This window comes from Lepisosteus oculatus, chromosome 11 (genome assembly GCF_040954835.1).
Source record: "Lepisosteus oculatus isolate fLepOcu1 chromosome 11, fLepOcu1.hap2, whole genome shotgun sequence".
NCBI lineage: Eukaryota > Metazoa > Chordata > Actinopteri > Semionotiformes > Lepisosteidae > Lepisosteus > Lepisosteus oculatus.
In genome coordinates this window covers 41300222-41316923 of record NC_090706.1, presented here as the reverse complement: position 1 = coordinate 41316923, position 16702 = coordinate 41300222, and the positions used below count along the sequence as shown (strand labels likewise).

Below are 16702 nucleotides of genomic sequence, written 5' to 3'. Positions count from 1 at the left end.
CTAGAGAAATACAGTGGGCGATTCAGCGGAATAAATCTCAAGGGAGGGCTGATGTTGTCCACAGCACTCCTCCGCTGATAATACCACCGCAAACACAGCGTTTGCTTTTAACTGTGACACTGTTTGAAATTTCGACTGTGCCTTTTTGAATAGTACTCTGTATGACACTTCCAGACTGTGGGGTACAGTATACCTGGTTGGAGAGAGATGGCACACGAGTTTAAAAGAGCGCTGGAATCGTGCACAGGACCCGTAGCGTAGTCTGGACCGTCATTGGCGAAGCCAAACAAGCCTGAAAGAGATCCCAGCCATTTCTCCCAGACAGCCTCTGTCCAGGAGACCTGTTAAGAATCCTGGGGCAGGTTTTGGGTTACTTTCGGTATTCTGTTTTTTGGGGTGCAGGGGGTCTGGAACAGATCAAACTGCTTGTTCTCTTTCTGAGGCCCACTCAGGCACCAGAGGAATGGAGTTCCAGTGACCCTCTCTCACGCTGACCTGCTGGTGTGAGAAGCAGTCCTGGGTAGTACAACACCTCACAGGGACTTTTTTTCTTCCACGCATTTAAAAAGCGAAAGCCTGCAAATTCACTTGGAGAGCCACTTTACAATTTACAACATTTGTTTTGCTTAGATGATCAGGTAATCGAATTCAAACATGACTACAATATTATGGAATTTTCTGTAGATTATTCCATTTAAATTTATGAAGCACTTAAGGATTTAAAAAGACCTGATGCCTAAATTGATTAACAATTCGGTTTCATGGAACTATCGCCACAATCCAAAATATACTGTATAAGGATGGCCATTTAAACTTTTATAATCCTTCTCAGAAAGGTATGTAATATTTGCCTGATCAGGTCTAAGCTGCATTAATAGGTTTAAATAACCTCCTCTTTAGTGTAAGACATCCCTTGGCTCTTGTCTCCATTTCAGGCTGGAAGTGTGAGCTGTTGCCAGGCAACCCTCCTGATCTTGCAAGTGGGAAAGAGCCGAATCGTGATTTCCGGTCTCGTTTCTCCACTCCCATTGGCTCTGCTTCAGTCATCGACACTGATTCCTGCTGATCCACATTGTGGATCAAATAATTACCGTCACATCCCAGTGTGTTAGCATTATGTTTTCATTTTTTTACATTTTAAATTGCAAAACAATTCTCCCTAAACAAAATGAAATATTTGACTAAATGACTAAAGCAATGTTGAAAATAGAGGAAATGTGAGTATATAACACTGATCTCACATTATATGCCTATAGGTTTGTTTGAAAATGTAATCTTACCTGTTACACTGTTAAAATAATATGCTACACTCAAAAGATTAGAAATGTTATAATGGGCTTCGTTTGTGCGATTTATGTACAACGGCAATGAGATTCGCCATACTGTGTGACAAGTAAAATCGCACATGCTGTATGGTAGTTCAAGTACTCTGGAACTGGTATCGCAGATACTCAATCTTCTGTCAGCACTCATGAAAATATTCTTCTTTCCAGCATGGAGGCCCACAGGCCACACCATAGTGGCAGAAAACGTTGATGTTTGAAGGGTTGCTGCACTGTTGTGAAGTGTTTCTCATTTATACCCAAGTGCACTTTGAAGTGGGGAATGTTTATCACTCCTGTGGGGCCAGAATGCCGAATTTACCTGTATAACAAGCGGAGCAAGCGGACAGCACACACACACGTACAGTACCTGTTCAGTTGTGTCACAGTGCCCTGCTGTCAGCTTCCTCAGCAAAGTCTGCTGTGTATTTCAAAAGAGCAGAGGGAGTCTGATAGTGTTGCCAAGGCGTCAGTCACAAAAAAAGCTTTTCTTGTAATTGTAATCCTTCACTTTCCTTGTAATTCTGTTTCATCCGTGGTTCCATCCCTTTTCTAACAGCGTTATCCAATTAACGGTCTCTGGGGAGCCGGTGTCTATCTGGGCAAGTAACAGGCACAAGGCAGGGTAACCCTGGACAGTCCATCTCGGGGCAGACACAGACACGGACACACACTTACACCAGGGCCAGTCCTCACCAGCATGTCTTTGGACAGGAGGGAGGGTGGAGGGAAACTGTAGCACTCGGAGGAAACCCATGAGAACACGCAAACTCAGTGCATACAGCACCTTGGCGCCTGGAAGCACTGTGATGTTGCAGCGCCATGCTGCCCTGATTCTGTTTCCATGACAGAAAAACGTTTTTTGACTTCCGCTTGTATGAGTTTGAAATCACGGACAATAAGGTGAGGGAAAGTAAAAGTGCTAAAGACTAGCTTAGGACTGTGTTAAATATCACCTGATTTAGACTGTAGTAGTACAGAAATTACAAGAGTGGGATGATCTCAGAAATGTGGAGATCTGGAGACAGAAGCAGAGTAGCTGCCAAATCTTATTGAAATGTGAGCAAAACACATTGTGAAACGTTTTCTTCCATAGGTGTTAAAAAAAACTACCAAGAAAACTTTTCAGCGGTGACTCCACAAATATACATTGTGCAACGTCTTAGGCATTTCTCTTTGTTTTGTACTTGTAAACTTTATGATCTTCCACTGAAATTAAAATTTAATTTTAACCTAATGATTAGTTTGTGTAGTCAAAAATTCACCTTGTGTAGTCGCAAAAAGACACCTTCTATAGCTTTATTGGTGCGTAGAGAATAGCAAATGATGTTAATGAGCTGGAACACCTGACAGTAAGTCAATTAGGTCTGATCGATTGACCTTGTCTTGCTGTGATTACGTTTTTGAAGATTCTGCTCAATGTGAATTAAAGATGCTAAAGGACAGGCTTGTTAGTTAATAAGAGTCAAAGCTGTTACAAGAGTAGAAAGCACTAATGGAGGCCTGTAATCAGTTGTTGATGCTCATAACACACATATACAGTATATATACTGTAGTAACAGCTGATTGTCTGTACTGTCTAAGGCTTGCGCAACAGTGTAAATGTAACAAGTTGCTCGTGACATGAGAGGTGTGGTATGTGTTCGGGCATTTACCCTCTATCCAAGACTCCTGACAATTCGACGCAGTTAGAGTGACTGGATCTGACCTGCCTGCTGCTGCTCCAGCTCTCGACACCTAGACTGTGCCTCCTTCCTGTCTGGATACAGTATAGCTCCCCAGGAACACTGTGCCCAGGGACCTCTGCTATTACACCTCAAGCTGCTCTTGCAGCTCTAGTTCTAAATTGTAATTTACACATATTTTGCCGAATGAGAGAAGCACACATATGCATTCCAAACAAAAAAAATATTTCCTTTAGTGCCGTTTTACACTCGAGGAAAAATAAAAGGGTTCTTTGGAGAAACAGCATGAAGTGACGGCTCTTTACAGGCCGTACTTAGAAGTGAGTAATCTTAGACAGCCCTGCAAAAAGAGGTGGCAGATCAAGAAGCAGCAATACAGCCGTACTGTTGGGCCCTGATCCCTCACTGGGTCTCTGAGTGCTGAACCCATTACTGTCAGGGGAGAACAGGCAGGACCTGAAATGGATCTTTGATTTTGCTAGAAGCAATTAAGGAACAGTGATATCTTGAGTCTTATGTCGGGCTGTTACAATAAAGAGAGTAAGAAACTACTCCCACTTTACTGAAAATGAAACGCACTAAAGGACCTGTTAGTTTGTTCCTGTTAAGTGCAGAACTGCTAAAGGGATCTCACTGCTGAGTCAGAGGACAATTGTTGTTTTATCCATTTGCTGTTTAGAAGAACTGAGTCTGCATGAACTTAATGGTAACTTCTTTTGTTGTGCTTAATTTATTTGGTCATACGTGCAGAAGAGATTTTATGTCTGTATGGGGTGTCATCATAGTAGTTGGTTGCAAATACTCTTCCAACCAAACCTGTTTGAGCAGCTGTCCACAAGACGCTAAGAAGGGCAGACGAGCTTGTAAAAAGAGCGCGTGCAGCCCTGCTCAAGGGGATTCGCAGTCTGCGGGTGGGTCATATAGAGGGCTTTCCGCAGTCCACAGTCTCCGAGCTCGCACCAGTAATGTAATGAAACAGTCCGAAGAAACCATTTGGAGCACAGACTGAACAAAAACCTGGCCCCAGCCATGCAAAGGGGGCGACTGTCTGGCAAGACTGTGACAGACAAGGTGAAACTGCTGGCCATCACCTCTGCCTTTTACAGTCACACATGAGCAATTTCCGTTTTTTGGGGAATGCTTACGAATCCTTGCCTGGCTGGGAACTCTTCTTCCTCTTGTGAGTTTGGCCCTTGGCTATGCCAGCAGTGTGGTCTCTCACTGCTGTTGCACTCTGGGGCGGGTTCCCCTCCAGGCAGGGAGGGCTCTCAGAAGCCCGACTGGGAAGACGGAACAAGTCCTCCACATGAGAGGAAACATCTGGAATGACATCACAGTTCGAGAACCAGATGTTTGTTTGGGTTGAGACAAGGTGTGAATCTGGGCCAGTTTGAGGAGCCAAAACAGGACCTTTCCCTCTGTAACTGATTGCCTGGATGAAAAAACTCAACCATAATCAATGCAGACAAAAAATCTTGAAAAGAAAGAGGGGAAAGCAGTCTAAATATTAATATTTAATATGTCATACTGCCAAAATGTGTTTTATATCCTGTAATACCTTTGCATTGCGTGTTTCAAGGATGTTATGCAAGAACAGCAGTTAATTATCAGTAGAAAATAAATATACTGTCTTAAGACACTTCTCTGTAGTTTTTCTTTCTACGGGGGAGTGCAGGGTTTTACCTACAGAAGTCTGTCTACTGGTTTAAATGAGAAACCGTGGCTACAGTACGTATCTAAAGCCATGAACCTGTGGAGATTGAAAGCCCAACACTGAACTGCACCAAGGTCACTTTTATTCATTTCTAATTAACACAACAACAGTGTAACAGGGTCACATATGTGACTTCTGTGCATTGTTGAGTTGTCATATAAGGAAGAGTAATCAAGCATCGCAGTCAGCATGTGTCTGTGTAGGTTCGGTGCTCATTGGTGTCACATCTTCACAGATTGCATGTACTGTATACGTATTGGTTTCAATCTGTTGTAAATATTAGAAATTCCAACAGTAAATTACAATAGGGCTTTTATGGGTACAAGGAATCAATTATAAAAAACAAAAAGGAATACATTGTCTGCACTCGGATTCACAAAATAACATTTTATTAGTACAACAAACCATGCATAGTAAAACAACAAGAGTAATGATAAATATGAATCACTCTGCCTTGATTCACATAGCTGATCGTTCATTTACTATAGTTTGATAGTAATAACATCAGCATTAAAATACATCTACTCTCTACCACTATTTAAAGTATAGCGTTCAACATTCATATTCTTGAACACAAGTACATTTCTAATAATGTTATGATCTAAACCTTGTCAAACATGATGTAGAATCCTAATTTAGCTCTCAATGATTTAGAATGTGAACATTGAGCTTATTCCCATCCAAAGTAACACGCTGGCCAGGCCTTAATACGGAGAGCTGGAAGACCCACAAAAAGAGACGGCTGACTGGGTTTGTCTCAGCTGTGTCCAATCATCTCCTGCCAGCGTGGCTCCAATGCCGGCACTGTCGGCATCGGGAAAGAGAGAAGGCTTGGGCTCACCATGGCTCGCATGGTTTTGTCAGCACTGCAGTCTCTAACCGGAAGCCACCGTAAACAGTGCTGGAAAGGTGACTCCCAGACTATTCTAGACTGTGGTCAAAGTATTAGTAATCCCCCCCCCCCCCCCCCCCTGGCCAAGCAAGAATGTCTTGGACAGTCTGCAAACTGCAAAGTTTGTGCTTCGCAATCATATGACATTCTTCCTGGACGTCTGCCTTCATTCCGATTGGGATGAGGGTTGTGGGGGGTGGGACTGGACTGGTCCTTTGGGAATTGGAGCAGGAGACAGGCTGGATTCGGCAGGGCTGTAACGGGCACGTGTTTACGTCATGCTTCTCCTCTGTTTCCTGCAGCTGTCCCTTTCCCCTTAAGCCACCGGCTGACGATGAAGGAGGTGTTTGACTGTGAGGGGAAGCCGCGCGTCGACCTCCTGAAGGCTCACCTCACGAAGGAGGGGCGGGTGGAGGAGGCGGTGGCCTTGAGGATAGTGAACGAGGGGGCCTCCATCCTCCGCCAGGAGAAGACCATGTTGGACATCGAGGCTCCAGTCACAGGTACACGGACCCTCTGCCCTGGGCTTAGCAGTGGCATTACACCCCTACATGAACAAAGCCCTTGGAGGAAAGGTTTTAGCATGATAAGCAAGGTAGCATTCATGCTGAGCCCATTTAAAACTCTGAAAATGCCTTTGAAATAGAAATGTCATATTGGCAAGGGTGCTACAAGGAATATAGAGGGTGTTCCCATGTGCTGCCCTCCAGTTGGACCTTTCTGCTTTGTCACTGATCTCGTGCTGTATTGAATTTGTACCAATTCCTCGTTCTTCATGTTTGAGTCCTTGGGAGTTGCTCAAGGTATTCAGGAACTCAGTAGCTTGGATTGCAAATCCTCTAAGGTATGACCTCAGGTGCGCAGTTGCAGGTTGGTGACCTGTAGTGACCTGAGCTCAGAGGACGAGGGGGAATGCAACAGGCAACACTGCAGCTGGAGCAGCCAGAGAGAGAGAGGAGCGTCTGGTCGCAAAGCAGACGCTGCTGTCTCAGAAATACGTACTGTACCTGAAGCTCAAGCCACTCAGGAGTATTATGTGTCCAATCTGTCTCTTTCAGTTTGTGAGTCAATTTCCCTGTTAATAAGCTGCTTATACAGGGAATCAATGTATAGAGCCATTACTGTAAGCGTGGACTAAACGAGCACACAGAGGTAAGTGCTGTAAGAATTGCTCTGTTTCTGATGCCCGGAATACTTACAGATAACATTAATTAAGTGGCTGTTTGCCATCTCAGTCTTTTGACTATTGAAGGTGATTTGAACTGTACTTTACATAAAACATTGATTAACAGAATGTTCAAAGTGCTAAGTGAGTGTTTTTTTTTGCTGAGCATCTCTTTCATTCCTTCCAAAAAACTGACCGAGTGAAATGATTAAACTGAGCTGAAGACAGCGCAGAACAGTACAACCTGTCACAATTTAATCAAATGTAATACAATTTAATTGTGATTCAAGACTGAAGTTTGCACAGCGTGACATCAGAGTGGATAATTGCTGGATTCAAGATCATTACTCTTGCTTGTAAGTTTAGTGTAATTTTCCTGTAAAAAAAATCTCAACCTTTCTTAAGGACTATATCACTGCTGTATGCTCCCAGGTAATGAAGAAACCTTTGAAATTGTTGTTGGCAGGAATGTGTCAGACCAGTAGGAGTCTTTAGCACATTGTTTCTCAAATTAGGGGATTTCTAGCTAACTGGAGTGCACCCCACTGTGCTGAAGTACCATGTCAGCTGCATCACTGTGAAGTGATACAGTTCACCGTGACTGAGGTCAGTACAGCGTTCAGACATCGCCTCTAGACTGGGCCTTGGGAGCCCGAGCTTGGGAGCTCGGAGCCCGAGACTGCGCAGGCAGTCTGCCGAAGCCTCTGCTGAAGAAGGACAGCGGCCCCTGCAGGGGGCTGGCAGGGAGACTGTACATGTTCGGAAGGACGTGTGCTCTTCATCCTCTCACACCGCCCAGAGGACAAGGCCGGCCTGTCAGCCTCACTGTCACCCCTTCCACGTGCATCTGGAAAAGGTAGCTCAGCAGTGACATGCGTGATATGTGTTCTGAAATACTACTGTTACTAATGTACAACAAGCTTACTAATTCGCTAAATCATGACCTCCCAGCTCATAAGCAGAAATATTAGTGATCTAAAAAACAGAGATGAAACAAGATGCATCGAATGAGTCTCTACATATATCCACCAACTCTAGAATTTGCAATCTTCAATGCAAGATATGATTGTAGTGTTTATTTGCGCACAGATGGCTGCGTGCCATTACAATCGGAGAAGAATAGGCCCAAGAACGAGAGAAGCATCTCTCCGTTTCTGTATTTAAACAACAGCATTTCAGCCCAGAGCGTCGGGGTCAAGGCTGGCCGGAGCCCGTCCCGGCAGCACAGGGCAGGGGGCATGGCTCCGAGCTGGACAGACAGAGGTCCTCCTCGGGGTTCCCTCTCCCAACACACACAGGCACACAGGGACAGGAACCCAGCCAGCACCCCTGTTGTGACAAGGGACACAGAAACAAACAATACTGTAAGGAGGAGAATGAGTAAGATTTCCCACTGTGACTTGACCTCCCATGTAATACATTTCTGGGAAGTTATACCCAAGGCCAAAGAGCAGGTACGCGATGTCTGACCATCACAACTGTGGGATGTACACCTGCATACTGCAGCAGCCAGCCTTGCGAGAGGCAGTCTCCGAACTCTTGCTCATGACCTCCCAGCTCATAAGCAGAAATATTAGTGATCTAAAAAACAGAGATGAAGCAAGATGCATCGAATAACAGAGGATCATCTTGTGCTCAGAGAACTCGCATTTCTAACCCCCTGCTCTGTAAGGAGGGAGCTGCTCTCATATCACCAGCTAGCAATAAAAGATTCAGATAGAGTTTGTCACATTCAGGCCCAGCAGGGCTCAGTCTGCAATACAACACTGATGCCAAACGTAAAATAACAGCCTACTGAGGAGGCTAAAAAGCCATTACACCAGCTTGTGATTGTAATGGACCAACAGTGATTGGCATCAACATACCGGATCACAGGGTGTACAGTCAAAAACAAAATGGAGGATACAGCTGGTTAGCAAGGGGGCGTTTAGAACCGAGAAGAATCGGCAGGTTGTGGGGGTCTGCCCAGGCATGTCCTTGAAGCCCATGCTCTGGCTTTCTTCACAAAACGATTCTGATCAGTGGGCTTGTAGCAGATAAGTAAGTTTGGCCAAACAGATTCCTTTCATCTGTGACTGTTCTGAAGTTGAATATAACATGAACACATCTAGGGGGTTAAGAATCAAAACTGAAATAACTCTAATCCTACTTCAACCATTACCATTTCATCATTGCATTTACCTGTCTCTGATTGTTTTCCAATGAAGGTGGATATATTTATTTAAAAGCAAATGATCTTGTGCTCCAGTCTGCTTGAGTTTAAGCCATTTCATCCAAAGTAGAAACACGTTGACCTTTTTTGTTATTTTAGCTCTTATATTTTAACACCAAAACAAATTGCTAAACGTTCAACTGGAAAAATGGGAATCAGTTTTGGCAGAAGCTTGTCCGAATTAGAAATTAGAAGACAGGTCCTTTAGAGATATTTTCAGACTCTCTCTCTCTATATATATAGTCTCTAAAAACAGCAGTTTAGGTAGAGCTGAGGAGGACAGCAGCAGAAGGATTATTTTATTTCTTGAGCATCTGGTTCTCATCTTGAGAAACCTGGATTTCAAACAGTTGTCAGCTTTGTCAGCTCCTTGCCTGGGAGCAGGATTCGTACAGTAGATGCAAACCTGTACTTGTCGGTGCTGAGGACAGCTCCCCTTCCTCTGCTCACCCAGGTGTCGCCCTCTATCACTCTGAGAAGTTACACCAACCTGTTAAACCAGGCAAGCTGGTACTTCAGTGGTTGGGCCAGTGAGCCGCATCTCCAGACTTCAGTCACTGACCTCCGGACAGCAACTGACACAGGGCACCTGGCAGGAGCTGGTGCAGGAATGCTCACTGCCTGGAAAGCACAGGGGCTCCAGCATGTATCAGAAGCAGCTCATTAAGGTGTGGGCAGTGATCCAAGCACAGTTGCTGCCCGGCTAAGGGCTACTTTCAGCACAAGAGGGTCCTTATTAAACTCTGCAAATGTTAAAGGAAGAAATCAGAGTCTTACCACACAAAGTGGAGATTCTTCTAGGGTTACAACTGCACAGGCACCTGCAGAAGTGCACAACACAGTACCTGCCATTAGCCAGCTGTGATTGGGACACTCCAGAGTCATACCAGGGTTAGGTAGGCCGGAGTCTTCCTGCTGCTGCTCTGCCTTGTCGCCGACACAACCCCCGTCTCGTGTCCTGTGCAAGGTGCTGGAGAGTTTGCAGTGTTCTGCCGGTATTTAGTTTATACTATAAAAAATGTCAAAGTCTGGTGATGGATATTGCACCCTCTGCTGTACTGATGAGTATTGTGATAGAATATTTGCACATTTATTAGCATAATTAATTTATCACATTTGGTGTGATGTTTAATTTTGAGATCATGATATATGAGCTGTCAAAATGCCTCTTTCAGGAATTTGCCCCAAGAGAGCGCGAACACAGTGCGTTCTGCGTCGCACACTTTAGGCAGACATCGACGAAGATGAACTGTGCATTAGAAGCAAGCAAATACTGTAGCTGTTATAGTATAGATCACCATGCCTTTGCTGCAGAGCTTACTTCCACCAGTCCCTGCCCAAAGACGGTCTTGTGTTTCCAGGCCCTTGGAAGGGAGGAGCCAGTGGCTGGGCTAATCTAAGTAGCTACAGGACAGCACTATAAAGATGCATACAGGTGCAAAAGTGTCTAACCTAAGACAGAAATATCAAAACGGTGCTTTTAACCTCCAGAACAGGACTAAAAACAGCCTCCGTTTGAGATAAGTGAGAAAAAAGGAAGAAAAAGGAGAAAAAGGGAAGTGAAAGTGGCTACAAACAGAATCCTTTTCTGCAAGGAGAGAAACGGCACCACCAACGCGAGGCTCAAAGAGCGAGCCGATGTTTGTGACGTATTGCTTAAACTGGTAATGAACCAGAGTCAGTGTAGCAATCTCACAAAACCTCCTGTGAGGACAGAGGAACTGGGAAGTGAGACTGGGTTTGTTCTGGGAAATTGACATGCTCTCTCCCTGAAGGCAGGGAACAGCAATGACCTGCGGATGGGTGGGCGCCTGCTGGTTCCCGAATCCCCGAGCCAGCAGGAGGTGCCCAGTGGGGGCAACATCGGCCCAGTGTCATTAACCAATTATTGCCAAGCAGCAAGAGCTGAGAGCTCAACATCACTGAGCCCTCTTCAGTCTGGGTTCAGTCTGGAGAAATCAGCTTTTGAATTTCCGTGATGTTGCCTCTCCTTTCCGAGTTCTCTAAATTAGTTGGTAGGAGGCTTGGTTTTTTCATTTGATTTTCAGAATCCTTCATACAAGTAGTTATTAAATGGCAAGACAGAAAATAAGTAACAGAACAAGCTAAAATGCTGTGACTTGGCAACATTTCGTTCGTAACTTATTTAGCAACAGTCTCCAGAGCTTTCTTCTATCCTGAGCATAGAAACTGTCACACCACCTACAATTCATTACGTGTTTTGATCACATCTCTTATACTGTATGTACCAGTATGATCATTCTAATTGCATTTATTTTGTACTTTTCAACCCATAGAGTCCCTAGGTATTTCATATTTGTGCACGTACAACGTCAGGGACTGCATTTCATTCCGTGATTCTCCTGACAATTGTAAACTATTGTATATTGGGTGTATTGAGTAACCAATACACAATTTTACATCTCTTAAGACTTTTAAAGGGGAACGTTTTACAATTACAATTGTAACTGGCCCTTTAACAAAATTTGAAAACAAAAGATCGACAGCTGAAAATGATGAAAATTTTATTCATGTAATAATGTAAATGCCAAAATATCCTTAAGCCTTAAGGCTTCATTTCAAATGGAAAGTTAGAATTTCAATATAATTAGAAATATCAAATCTCTGGACATGCAACAACAGATGATAAAAGGATATTAAATAAGTGTGAAATTAAACCATAATAGAAATCAGATTTAAAAATACCCCTGTAGCCACTGAGCCCCAGGCTGAAAGAGTGATGGACACCCACAGACACAGTCGGGACACTTTGAGCTCTTCGCTCACAGAGACAGTCGGGCAGAGAGTCAGGACACTTAGAGCTCTTGCACACAGCTGGTAATTTCTATACATTCTCTAACGTCTGCTGCCTCTGTCCCTGAGCCTCACTCCTCCCTCCTCCTGCAGGGAGGAGACAATCTGGAAAAGGATAGACCATTCAGGAAAACACAAAGCACAGAAATCTGGAACAAATGTTAACCTGAAATTTGAAAGCCCAATAAATTAAGAAAGTTAATTTAATATTAAACTTGTGTTGGCTATGGAATAATGCTTGTCCAATGGGGCATTTAACGTTATCTAAAGGAAAGGAGTTGATTTTCTGGCATTCTAGCTTCCTGACTCTTTCACAGATTCCTCAAAGTGGGACAGCTGAAGTTTCTGAATAGCTATCGTCAATTATTCATTCATGATATCCTTGATAAGAAGCCAAATACCACATGTGCCAAAATGGCAATTTTTGTTGTTGTTTTTTTCAAATACTCTCCTTAATGAATATAATTATCTCCTCTTCACGCACAGTATGCGGTTATTGTAAATTTGACTAAGCTTTGAAGTTTTAAAGAAGGATTATGTCTGGGATGGAGTTTGCTGCACAAATGTTTGTATCATTTTATATTTGTCAAATCAGATGGAAGTCTGTAGCTGCAGGAAAGCTGCTGCAGTGCAGCCACAGAAAGCCTGGCCTTGCTACACAGGATCACTCCTGTGTCCAAGAAGCCATTTCATGCCTTTCTCATGATGAGTCATCGATTGTGTCATTGACAAATCATTGTATTTCTTTTTCTCTTATCTTACCCCTAACGATCACAAATTACTTTCTTTCTGCCTATTCTGTCTACGGCTGTGCAGGACCATGGGCTTCCGACCCACTGTTTTAATATGAGCCACAGGAGCAGTCAAACGCCACTCCTGCATCAGTCTCCCGACTTCGTCAAGGAAGAAGTGCTTTTAATAATGAAGTTCTTACTGAGTCATACAGTAAGATTTTAATAAGAGGGGTATTAAATTCAAATTTTCATAAAAGAGATACAGTTTGCTGCCTATTGAATTTAATTCTGGCTTCAAACTGATGTCTCATCTAAAATCTTGAGAGTTTTGAAGGGAGTTTCTTTTTGATCTAGCGTTCCGATCTTAGGAAAACTAAAACCTTTATTTCTCAACACTTCTTTTTTATTTCTCAAGACTGTCTTTATTTCCTGTGCAGACTGTAAAAGAACACAGACACACGCACCCCCACAGACTCCCCCTCACACAGCTGTGTGTCTGTCCCTGCATCTCTGCAGACCTGGTGTTGAAGGGCTTGTGAATGCGCTATGCTGAACTTTCGGGCGAGATGGATCACTACAGTTGTGATCCTGCGCACAGACAGACGTCCTGCGCACGTCTCTGATATTTTTTATTGCTCTGTAATTTTCACTCAAGTCTTTACCTTTTTAAAGGTAGAAACATCTTCTGCTGACATTGTAGACCCTGTGTCTGAAGTCAACAGTTACTTCTGGTAGGCAGGTCAGTGAATGTGCACAGAGGAGCACTGTGTTAATGATGAGGAACAACTTGCCAAAGAGTCAATTCAATCTTATTGCTACAGTACATGTGACGGATAACCTACTACAATATTTCACTTTGGTTGCTCATGGTGGGTTTTTGAGTAGTTTGTGTATTTGGGGTTTTCTATTCAGGTGTCTTAGGAAATAAAATCCTATATTTTATCACTTCTTCCTCATTAAAATGGTGATGAAACTGCTAATTCAGCATTGCTGAAAACTGAAAACCATTTGAATACACAGACACTCTCTCTACCAGCTAATTATAAATAACCTGACAGTTTCTGCTGTGCCTTAGAACCTGTGCAAGGAAGTCTCCCTGTCTGTGTTGTGTGTGAAGTGACAGTCCTGTCCTCTAAGAGCAGCCTGGGCACACTGATGGTAAAGCCAGTTCACAGAGACAATAAAGGAAAGGAAGACACAGGCAAATCCATTTCAGAAGGGTTTATACTAGTCGTTCGTGTTTTAAAGACTGAATGAGCTGGCAGCTTGTAGCTTTGTATTCCTCTGTCTCTATTGGGAGGCAAAATCGGATCAGTTTTGTTTTTTGTACCATGTTCTGTCACCTCGACTTTTAGCCGAAAGTCAGATTCTCTCTGTTTGCTCCAGTTTCAAAAACGCGGACAAGGTTACACATGAATGATGGGCCTGAGCCAGTCCTGGCTCCTGGCCGCCCCTGTTCTGTGCCTCTTTTCACGGTGGGTCTTCATTTTGCTGTGAGGAGTGAAGATGCTTTGTAGTGCCGTCGTGTTAATTTCAGTGATGCTGAGATTAAAAAGGGTCACGTGTTCATGTGCTGTATCCTTCTGCAAGAGCAGAGCTGATTATCTCCATCTCAGCGGCTGAGTGAAGAGAGGTTGGTCTGGGCTGGAGAGAGCAGTGCAACATGGGTATGACAGCATACTGTGCTTGTTGATTTACTGGAAGTTTGTGCTGCCTCAATGAAGGTTATGAAACTAAATTCTTTGGTTAGGTGGCTTTGATGCATAAGTTGTTTTTTCTAAATCCTAAGGATGGGACACCAGTCCATTGCAGGGTTTAACAAACACTAACTGGACAAGTCACCAATGAAGCTGAAGGTTGCTGTTGTAAAACAATATATATATATATTTAAATAATAGTGAATTTGAAAAAGGTTGTATATAATCCTTCCTTTCATGAACTCTTTTGATTAAAAGTGCACAAACAAAAACAGTTAAATTGCATTAAAAAAGAGGTTTTACAAGAGGCAGTGTACATAAAAAACAATATTCATATTTCTCACCATAACATCACCAGCGGAAATGGAGACATTAATTTAGGGTTTAGGTTGCTCATGGCTTTTATCACAAAAAGATCCCTTGGAAGTAAAGGAAAAGACAAGGCTTCTGCAAGACTAGTGAAGTGAACTTGCGCACGGTGACTGCCACCACCTCTCCCGACCTGTGGATCTCTCTGCAACACGTACAGAATTTCACATAAAGATAAACCCTGAGGATGCTGCTTTCTAATATAATTAACACATGTATAAAATTAATTTTCATTGAAGCTATGCAGTAGTACCTGAAAATAGTATTTATGATTCAAGTATTTTAGGCTTTATTTGGCGGCCTCTAGTGGCAATACCCGCGTCATTACACCCTTTGTCCCGGGTGCTCTGCCACAGTACCTCAAACAGTATGTTTCAGTGTGTTGAATTCAATTAAACATTATTTTCCGAATAATGCTTTCAATTTCAGTACCATTCACTTTCTTATGTATGTTTGAATACTTCCTAACAGGCAAGCAGAATCTGTCCATCAGTCTTCTGTCTGCTTGTCCTGGTCAGGGTCTTACTGTCAGAGATTGTGTGAGATGGTACAGTGAGTACAGAAAATTACTCTTTGCAACTAGCTGGAAACCCTCTGGGTTCTGCTCTGCGTTAGCAGCTGTGTCCTCCATTGAGATATTCCCGATCCTGAAACCCGAGTTCTGGTCCGATCTGACTCTTGTGCCACAGGGAAGATCGTGACCATCTGCACAGCGGTTCGGGGTTCCCAGTCCTTGTGCCCCCTGCTGGTGTTCATCGCTGCAGGGCTCTTTCCTTCAACAAATCCTCACCTGAACCACCGGGTCACCTGGTTCCAGCATTTCCAAAGAAAGTAATCCTGCGAGGCCTGTGAAAGGCTCGGTTATACAGATGCGATTGATCGCTGTCTGCTGTGTGTCTGCAGTGTAGACTCCCTCTCGCAGGAGGAAGGTCTTCCTGTTCTGTAAGCATGAGGAGCACACAGAGCACACAGTCAGACAGATACAAACTTCCTTAGTTCCATTAGTATCCATTAAAGCTGTCAATGCAAATGTCAAGGATAAACACAATCTTGACTCTCACAACCCACTTGAGTGCGATATGTTTTGTGATGTGTTATAAATGTTACATGTTGCTATGTGTTATACTGGACATGTGCAAGAGAGTGATGTGCAGTGTTTTTCTTATTTTTTGCAATAGAATAATGTGCAATTGTTTTCTTTTTCTTTTTCTTTTTTTTTTGTGTGCATTCTATTTAAATGGACAGGAGTGCTGTGTGCCCATAACAAATGTCCCTCAGGGGACAATAAAATCTTATCTTATCTGACGCAGATAAGGAGTAAAGGTAGAGTAATCAGCTTTGTAAACAATAATGCAAATAACATGATAACATTCACAAAATAACAGTAAGCAGTAAACAGTTTACTCAAAATCAGGGATCTCCAGGCCTGGTTGGGCTGATTAGGCCAATTGACCTCTTGTTGAGTTAAACTATTAGGCTAATTGACTACAAAAAGGCTACAATTTTACTAATTAAACTCAAGCGGAGTGGACCTCTGTTAAGAAGTAGGATGGGGTCAGTGGCAAGTTCCAGCCCTCAGGCTGTCCTGGGATTTCTCGCCTGACTGGGCCCCTGCGTCGGTCCCGCCCATGTCCGGACTCCATGGCCCAGCAGCCCCTTCACGGGCTGGAGCTCTGTTTGCTCAGCACCTTCTCCCCAGTCCAGGATCTGCAGAACCAGCGGCTGAGGGCAGAAACCCGACTTTAAACTGCCGGATCAAGCAAGACATTCAGCTCTATCCCGCTTATCCTTCTTCATCTCTTGACTGCAGTGAATAGTCATTTCATATCATTTTGATAACTTTGTGTCATGCCTCACACTATTAATATTGTAGAATTGCATTTTAGCAAATTTCTGTTATGCAAACTACATTCATATTGGGTTTCATAATAAAATTAGTACTTGCGTTATTCAAACAAGGCTGTTATTTTACTACACTCCCACTCCTTTATACACAGTAACAAAAAAGACTGGAATCTCAACCATATTTATTACTATATTGCTATAAGCCTGCTCTTATCTCATCCTTTTTACAGGAGAATTGTAATTTGATTCTCCG

General features: G+C 43.3%; 1 protein-coding gene across 3 annotated transcripts in view; it reads left to right on the top strand.

Annotated features, from left to right (window-relative positions):
- LOC102692139 (protein phosphatase 3 catalytic subunit alpha-like) overlaps positions 1-16702 on the top strand; it is a 102835-nt gene that overhangs the window by 45220 nt on the left and 40913 nt on the right. For all 3 annotated transcript variants that reach the window (XM_015349947.2, XM_015349946.2, XM_015349948.2), the window contains exon 2: positions 5916-6116. In XM_015349947.2, the coding sequence (XP_015205433.1) occupies positions 5916-6116 (201 nt within the window). The remainder of the gene's footprint in view (positions 1-5915; positions 6117-16702) is intronic.